The sequence below is a fragment of the Armigeres subalbatus genome, unplaced genomic scaffold, assembly GCF_024139115.2.
Source record: "Armigeres subalbatus isolate Guangzhou_Male unplaced genomic scaffold, GZ_Asu_2 Contig1836, whole genome shotgun sequence".
NCBI lineage: Eukaryota > Metazoa > Arthropoda > Insecta > Diptera > Culicidae > Armigeres > Armigeres subalbatus.
The window spans coordinates 296,581-305,731 of NW_026942657.1; the positions used below are offsets into that span (position 1 = coordinate 296,581).

A 9,151-nucleotide genomic window follows, 5' to 3' on the forward strand; every position below is an offset into this window, starting at 1 on the left:
CTGATTGGGTGATAATGACAATCGATTACTTCGATCGGCTGTATTACATTTTCAAAAGGGCAGCTTGTTGTTACCTTGGCCGTGTTGCTGTTGAAAAAAATCAAAAGTTTGAGTTTTGATTTTTTGGGTAAAATTAATTTATGCTAGACTGCAAATGATGTATGCATGATTCTCAAGTGTTATCTGCGTATATCGTAACAAAAGCATGCTTGCTTGATGTTTCTATGTTAACAACGATATAGTGATGAGGGTGCCTGCGATGCCAGATTTTTTCAACATCAATTCCGTAGATTCGTTTAAATATTTTGGTAGGGTCAATTCAAGCGCTCTGCCACAAATCTTCTTTCAACAAACAAAAATAATCGATGATAAAATTTAAAACCCCTGATTAATCCATCTAGCGATGTTGGTGCCTTTCTCGTGCAAAAAAATACAAAAAATATTAGTGAGTGTTTTTTAGCGTGTTTTGCGCATAGAAAATAGTATTTTGGCCATAACTTCTGATCCCATAGTTCAATCTGGCCGAATGGAACTTGTTGCGAGTAATTCGGTCAATGCTTAGTTCCAAAAAGTGTGTCTACAAAATTTTGTTTATTTGTTTATTTATAATTCATCTGACATTCAACAGTCTTAATGAATAACATGAATATAAGCTTAAATTAGGTTCTGTCTTTTTAATCTATTCACAAACTGGGATGTGGAAATTCCGAAATCGAATGCAGCTTCAATCGATGAAAACAAACGAATCATGGTACATATGGGCTGGTTATAACCAAATAGAGTGCGATGAAATCCAGTGTGCAGCAATGTCCGCTGTCTCAGCATTCTTCCAGGTACGCGGAATCCAATCAACGAAAGGAGATGGGAGCAATCGATTTCTCCGTTCAGCAACTTTACAATAAAAGTAGCCTGCTGAATTTTCCGTCGCCGATCCAAGGTATCAAGACCTAGCAATTGGCATCGTTCGGAAGATTCGCAGGAAGATTCGCGGGGTCCCGCCACGGAAGATGTCTCAATGCGAGCCTGATGAATCGTTTTTGGATACGCTCGATTCTCAGATTCCATGTTACGTCGTTTGGCGCCCATACAATAGATGAGCTTTCGAGAATTGGCCTTACAAGGGAGCAATACAGTGCCTTTAGACAATGTGGATCAGTGAATTCCTTTGCAATTTTAGTCACAAAGCCAAGTTGACGATTGGCTTTGGAAATGATCGACGCATAATGGGCGTGAAAACTGAGCTTTGAATCCAATGCAACGCCAAGATCTGTTATGTGGTCCACCCTCTCGAGGCAGCAGTTATCGATGTAGTAATCAAATATTATCGGATCCTTAGAGCGATGGAAAGTCATCACAGCACATTTTGGAACGCTGATCATAAGCTTATTTTCTTGACACCAGAGAGCAAACCTATTAATCAGCGTTTGTAGATGAGAGAAGTCTTCAATACAGCGCACTACCATGTATATTTTCAGATCCTCGGCATAAATCAGCTTGCATCTAAATCCAAGAGAAGTTGCTACGTCGTTGAAAAATATGACAAACAGTAAAGGCCCCAGATTGCTTCCTTGTGGGACACCTGAAGAACAGGTGAACGGTGAAGAAATACCAGCTCCGTACTTAACTCGCAGTATTCTGCCAGACAGGTATGATGTAAACCATGCAACGAGTCTATTCGAAACGCCTAATCGCGACAATTTCCGAAGGAGTATCTTGTGGTCAATTTTATCAAAAGCCGCTTTCAAATCCGTATATATAACGTCCACCTGCGCTTTTTCTTCCATTGCTGTCATACAAGTAGTCGTGAAATCAAGCAAGTTTGTACTAACGGATCTGCCGGGCATGAATCCATGTTGCTCGTTAGAGATATAAGCCTTCGTTGCGCGCAAAACGTAGTCACTAACCATAACTTCAAATAGCTTTGAAATAGCTTTGAAGCGGCACACAGACTAGCGATTCCACGGTAGTTTTTGACATCACGACGATCTCCACTTTTGTGTACCGGAAACATATAAGAATGTTTCCAGCACATGGGAAAAACCCCACTTTCGAATGATTTGTTAAAAACAAAGGCAAGCGGTTCTGCAACAGCAGTAGCACAGCGACGAAGTATAGCAGCAGGAATACCATCCGGCCCAGGAGAAAAGGAATTTTTCAGCTTTTTAGCGGCTTGGATGACCATAGCAGGAGATATTTCAAAAGTATTCAGATCCACAGCGTCCAATGGCGAATAGATCACACGCTTCAGATTCACTTGTCGACTCACTATCCTCATAAACCACATTAGGAGTGACAGACGTATTCTTCCTCTTACTATTCACGTAGCTCCAGAAAGATTTAGGTTCACGACGTAAATTATTCTGCACTCTTAGAACATGACTTTTATACAGTGCAGCATTCAACCGTCTGTAATTGTCACTAGCATGTTTGAAATTCAATCTTGCAAAGGTCGAATGATGAATTCTCAAGTAACGATGCCAACGTCTTCGACTGCGCTTTAGTTTTTTCAGTTGAGGCGTATTCCAGGGAGGGACCGCCGGTTTCCTTTTCATAGGAACATTTGCACTTAACCAATCACAGATTGCATCGCTGAATTTAGCAGCCATATCATTCACATCCTCACTGTCGTAAATAAAACTCCATTCCAGACCAAACAGGTGAGCAAGGAGCAGGTCAAAGTCAATTTTGCGATAATTTAGTTTTTGATCGAATCTATTTGCCTCTTGAAGAGTTGTTTGTTGTTTGTTGCCAGAAACATCACAGCGGACGCTAAGTGGTGGATGGTGGAAATCGACTGGTAGCAAGGGATCTTCTGCAGCATGTACCAAAATACGACTGTGTATAGGAGCGAAAATCAAGTCGAGTGTACGGCCTAAACTGTTGAGTTGAACATTTGCTTGGAATAGGTTCAGGAAATCCATTCCATCTAGCAAAGCGGTTCCTGCTGGGGTCACAGAAGATGAATTGTCAGGACGGATTCCGTTCTCATCAATACACCAAGCAATTCGAGGTTGATTGTAATCACCACACACGAACACGATGTCATCATCGGACGCATTTTCGCAAAGCTCACGAACGGTGGAAATGTGCTCATCCATCAAGTCAGCATTTCGGCTTTTGTCCGGAGGAACATAGATAGCGCAAAACCGGAAACGAGTACCTCCAATGTTGGCAGCAACACACACCTGTTCAAGCCTACTACCATGACACGCAACAATTCGTGAACTGCAGTGTCGTTCTGCTACAGCTATCAGTACACCACCAAAAGAACGCTTATCACTGTTCAGTGGGCTCCGATCACACCGATAGACGTTGAAAGAGGTACTAAACACCTGGAGCGAGTTGATGCTGTCGTCTAAACCAGTCTCCGTTAGAATAATAACGTCGTAATTACAGTCGATCGAAGCAAGGAAAATGTCGTCTAATTTAGTCCTCAATCCTCTGACATTTTGGTAATACATCTAAGCACGAGCAACATCCTTACGGTTAGTAGACGCACATCCCGGTGACGACCCCAATACCGTAGATGACGGACAACCACCCATGAGCGTAGACGTTGAAAATCTGCGATCGGTCGAAAGTTGAGGAAGCGAATTATTCGAAACGGATGAGTACTTGCCTGCGCTCGGAGAGCGGAAGCCCCATCATCCGATCTCAAACACAGGACCGGGATGACTGCTGGACGCTGGCTGGCAAGGCTCGACTGTGTTGAGGGGAATTGGGGCCTCCTTACGACTAGCAGGCGCGCATCCCAGTGACGATTCCAATGTTGGAGGCGGTTGACATGCTTCAGTATGCGTTGACGTAGAAATTCTGCGATCGGTTGAAGGTTGAGGAAGCGAATGATTCAAAACAGATGAGTACTTGCCTGCAATAGGAGAGCGGAAGCCCCTTCCTCCGATCTCAAACACAGGACCGGGATGACTGTTGGTCGCTGGCAGGAGGGGCTCGACTGTGTTGAGGGGATATGGGGCTTCCTTACGACTAGCAGGCACGCATCCCGGTGATAATCCATTGTCGTCAGAAAAAATACACGAAGTAGGTTGACTAGAAGTGATGATCTTGTCAGGTAGAGAAAGTTGCGAATTCAAAACGTATTTGCCTGAAATGGCAGGCTGGAAGCCTTTTTCTCCTGACCCATATACAGGACCGGGACGACTGATGAGCGCTGGCAGCATTGGCTCGACTGTAATGGGGGGATATGAGGCTTCCAACATGCAAATATCGGTGCGTCCCGGGATGAAGGTATTTAGTTTAGGTCCATCACAGGAGTCACGGAAAGCGAGGGCGATATGTCCTGTGGCTCCAGCCGTGGCGTTAACGGTTTTCTTGATTTTAGCGGAATCCGAAATTTTTGAGACCCGTAGTTCTCGAACTCACGAAAAACTACTCCTTCAGGCCAAGTTGCTGGATCTAGTGCCATTTCTTTCAGCGAAGGGTCAAGCCCGATCTTGAAGGAAACGAAGCTTAGAGTGCTGATATCCTTTTCTTTTGCAACAAGCTTCACTACATCCGGATCGGTGTCTAGTGCTAGATTAGACTTAACCATAGCACCGACCGCCTCATTGGTTACATCTGGTCTAATTTTAGATAAGTACAGCCAAAACTTCTTCTCATTAGCTTCGTTGAATATTGGAACGGAAACAACATTATCGGTTGGTTGTTTGCTTCCGATTCGACATTTTTCAGAAGCCATCACAGCAACATCAAGATCGCGTGGTCGCTTATTCGGTCTGCGCAGATCCAATGTTGGCCAACGGTGTGTAGCAGGAGTCAATGGCAGTGCTGATGGTTTTGAATTTAATTTCTTTATTTCGGCACGGAGCTCGCTTATTGCAGTAGTGAGCGTAGAAAGTGGAGAGTGTTCGTCAGCTCGAGATGAGATTGCTCGGAAATGCCCATTTTCGAACAAATCGGCGCATTTATCGCACATCCAAAACAGATTTTTCTTATGCGTAGTGAAATAGTTCATCATTGCGCGTGTAACACCACCAGAGCAAGTATTCATATGAAATGATTCTCCACAGTAGCCCCGACAGCGAACAACATCAATACCAGTAATGGGATCGACACATTTTGCGCATAATTTAGCCATGCCGTCGACCGCCTCTCGAAAACCTTAATGGTTTTGTATAACATCCATGGTAGAGTAGACTTAGGGTAGTATTATTCTACTGGAAAGCGAAGCCTAGAATTATCAATTACTCGCCATGTTTGATTGAAGTTATCATTTCGAAAAAAAAATCTGTTAACTTTATCATCGTTGCACTATGGTCCAGGATACAGTTTTACGCGGAAAGATGCATTTTACGCCAAAACTTTATTTTTCAGAAAAAAAAACTGTTGTTCTCCTAAATTGTTCGAAATAATTAGGCCATCATTATTGTGCTTTCAAAAAATAGGGTGGCCCATTATATATAAAAAATAGAAATTTTTTTTTTATTTCTGGGAATTCTGACATGTTAGGTTCTACAAAGTTGTAGCGCAGCTTATTTCTATAAATTTGTACACAAAACCTAAGACAAAAAACGAACAAATTTCTTTTTCCCTGAAGAAGACACTAATCCCGTGTCGAAATGTCGGACGATAAATAAAACTCGTTTCAATTAGATGAGACTGCGTAGCTGTGTTACTCATAATTTATGATTGAACGTTACAGTCGACTCTACCACATTAAAATAAATTTAGCTTGAAAAGCTTTTTTTGTAGCTTTTAAGCTGGCTGATTTAGAGCAATTCAACCTAATTGGATAAGGGTGTACCTCAATAAAACAGTATTTTTGATCCACTTTTTTTGTTATAGATTTCTCGAAAAAGTCTTCTTCGGGTGACTTTTAGAGCTCAAAAAAGGCAACTTTTGATGGGTAAATATGCTCAATATCTGTTTCAGATAAAAAATTAAAATCGTTTTTCTGTCAAAATTCCATTTTTTTCATAAGTTGAAACTCTCTGTTGCGGCCAACTCACTTGATTGACTTGGGTAATGGACTGTAGTTCTGATCTTGTAATAACTAACACATGATTTGATTTGGAATGCGATTTAATAAAAAACTTCAAAAATTACATGTGGTTTGTTTTACTGCACACGACTGAATGAATAAAAAATAAAAAAAAGGATGGTGCAACGTTTTTCTTCTCTGTTTTACAAAACGCTTCCGTTGTTTTTGCTCATCGCAGTTGGCAGCGGATCGACGAATAAAAAACGAAATCATCGCAGCAACCGTGCTGCTGGTTTGCAGCAAATTTTCATTTAGGGCATCTTTAGTAATGTTACAGTTATAGTTATATTTATTTCCCGAGTTTTACATTTTATAACTGTCAAAGATATAGAACAAGAAATGCATCTTCAGATGCAGTTATAAGCTGCACTTGTTTTATACTGGAAAACGAAAAAATTATCTTCCGAGGCCAATTCAAATGTCAAACTGTTATGCTGTCGATGAAATAGTATTTTTTGTAGCCGATGACGTCATCTTCTATTGTTTTGAACGAAATAAAACTCGAGTAAATTCTGTTGCAAACTCGTGCAAAAATACAACTGAGCAGTATTCCAGTTATAAATTTCCCGACGAAACTGTTCGAATTTTTAAAACTATAACGTCTGTTGAAGATGGCATTGTTACAGTTTCAATTTCATTCCCTAACTCCCATACGATTTATAACTCTACTAAAGATGCCCTTACGTCAAATCTTCAAACGTTTCGGATGGGTTTTCCACGAACATCCTGCCCCGCGGCTGCGAAGCTGAAGAACTCAAGAGTAGATCATCTTTGTCCTCGATTGGTAATGGAGCCAGTTTCGAAATTGAACGCCTGAAGTTTCCGGAAGAAGTCCTGATGTCCACTACTCGAACAAGAGAATCCTTTCCTGGGTAAGCCTTCGTAATAATCCCCAATTTCTAGGTTTGCGGGGGCAGATTGTCCTCAATCAAAAGCACAACAATTCCCGGCAGCACGTTACCACTTTTCACGGATCTGAAGCGTTGTCAAGTACTCCCGTGACCAACGGCCCCAAAAATGTTCCTTCAGTTGGTCCAGGTATCGCCAGCGGGACAACCGATTCTTTGGTACATCCAGGCAAGATGGCTTCGGAATACTCTGCAAGGGTCTGCCAATCTGCAAGTGGGCTGGCGTTATTGGCATTGGATCGGTAGGACTGTCTGTCAAATTGAAGAGTGGACGCGAATTCAATATAGCCTCTACGTGTGTCAAGGCAGTTGCAAACTCCTCAAAATTCAGAACAGCGTTTTGGAGAGTTCTCTTCAGGTGAGTTTTTACGCTTTTCACCCCAGCCTCCCACAAGCCGCCAAAATTAGGTGCTCGAGGAGGGATGAAATGCCATTCAATCTCCTTCGGCACCAACAAATTGTTAATGGCTCGACCATGTAGGTCCTCTTGGAGTTGTAGGTACAATTCATGTAGCTCGTGTGATGCCCCGAAATTTGTTCCATTATCAGAGAACATTTTTCGTACAAGTCCACGCCGGTTCATGAAGCGTTCCAACGCAGCAAGAAACGCTTCTGTAGAAAGCTCAGATACCAGTTCCAGGTGTTTTTTTTTGTTGCCATACAAACGAAATCTGCTATATAACCTTTAACCAGTTTTGATCTGTATTTCCCTTGCTTCACTGTTACAGGGCCGGCGTAGTCGACACCGGTGTACTTGAACGGCGCAGCAACGTTGACTCGCTCCTCCGGTAGATTGCCCATTAATTGTTGGATCTTCGACGGCTTGACTCGGAAGTAGTTTAAGAACCGTCGAGTAACCTTTCGAACAGCAGATCGGCCACGGAGTAACCAAAATTGACGTCGAACTGTTGCAAGTAGCCCGGTTGGACCAACATGCATATTTTCGACATGCAGCATTCGGATAAGGGCATCTGTCACTGGATGTGGAGGCAATATCAGCTGGTGCTTGGTTTCTAACGGGAGATTGCGTTTTCCAAACGACCCCCAACCCTCAACAAGTTGTCACGGTCAAGGAAAGGGTTCAGGGCTGCAATATGCTTGAATGGATCTCCACTTTTAGCTGCACGAAGTTCATCTGGAAGCTCCATCATTTGAAGCACCATAACGATGGTTTTCAACGATTTTCTCATTTCAGGAACCGTAGCATAATTCGACACGATTTTGGGTTGACCTGTTATGGGGCTTCTGCAGTTCCGAACAAATCTGTGCACGTATGCAATTACGCGCTGCAGTTTTCGAAAATCGCTGAATCTGCCAAACACCGGTTACATCTGCTTAATGCAAATGGTATCTGCTACAACAATTTTCTTCACCTCTGGAATTTCACTTTCTGCTATCGGTGGGGGCTCCTCTTCGACGTACTCCGATTGCTTCAAGAACGCAGGACCGTGCCACCACAAAGCATTCTTACTCAACGGTAATGGCTGTTGCCTACTGCCAACGGTAATGGCTGTTACTACGACTCAGAAATAATATGAACATTGTAGATTCCTTTAATTAGTTTAGTTCGACAGTATAAAACAGAATAGGTCCCACTTGCCCCGTTTGAAGGGGTAAGTGGGTCCTACAGGTGAATTTCTTTCTTTCACTACCAATATTTTTTGTAATTGAATAAATGGCTTACAACACGTCTACACTTCAACAACGGAAGCATATAATGATGTATCCGTGGTTAATGTTCTGAAATATCGTGTTTGATAAGTATGCGTTAAGGTGGTTATACAACAAAGCCACAAATCGGCCATCTTGGAAACGGGATATCCACATAAGGCTGAATCACGAAAGGCTGAAAACTCATAAGGCTGAACTCGAAAGGCGAAAAAATTAAATTTGAACATAAGGCTGAAAAAACGAATGGCTGAAAACTCGAAGGCTGAAAAGAAATTGAAACAGCGTTTAAAAAATCTTTATATATATACAGTGCTTTTCAAAATGATGAGACCACCCATAAATTTTGAGTTTTACGAGAAAAGATTATTTTCTTATTTATTTTCCGATTTTTTCTTCAAATGGCATATTGAAATACAAGAAAAAATAATTGTTTAAGGTAACAAGTTCATTTATTTTGTTCTTAAAACTAGTAATTATAGCATATTTTAAGAAAATATGCTTTTCAAAATGATACGACCACCTACACTCCTTGGTGTATTATTGGTAACAAACAGTAACAAGAGTAATTTAATAA

At 41.8% G+C, this 9,151-nt stretch overlaps 1 protein-coding gene across 1 annotated transcript; it reads right to left on the reverse strand.

Annotated features, from left to right (window-relative positions):
• Positions 1 to 2,195: 2,195 nt before the first annotated feature.
• LOC134203396 (uncharacterized) lies at positions 2,196 to 3,461 on the reverse strand. Its single transcript, XM_062678266.1, has one exon. It carries the CDS (start codon positions 3,459 to 3,461, stop codon positions 2,196 to 2,198), a length of 1,266 nt encoding a protein of 421 aa, XP_062534250.1.
• Positions 3,462 to 9,151: the final 5,690 nt, after the last annotated feature.

Bases quoted from the DNA above. Each gene is read 5' to 3' on its own strand.
- LOC134203396 (XM_062678266.1), bottom strand. From the start codon at position 3,461: ATGTATTACCAAAATGTCAGAGGATTGAGGACTAAATTAGACGACATT.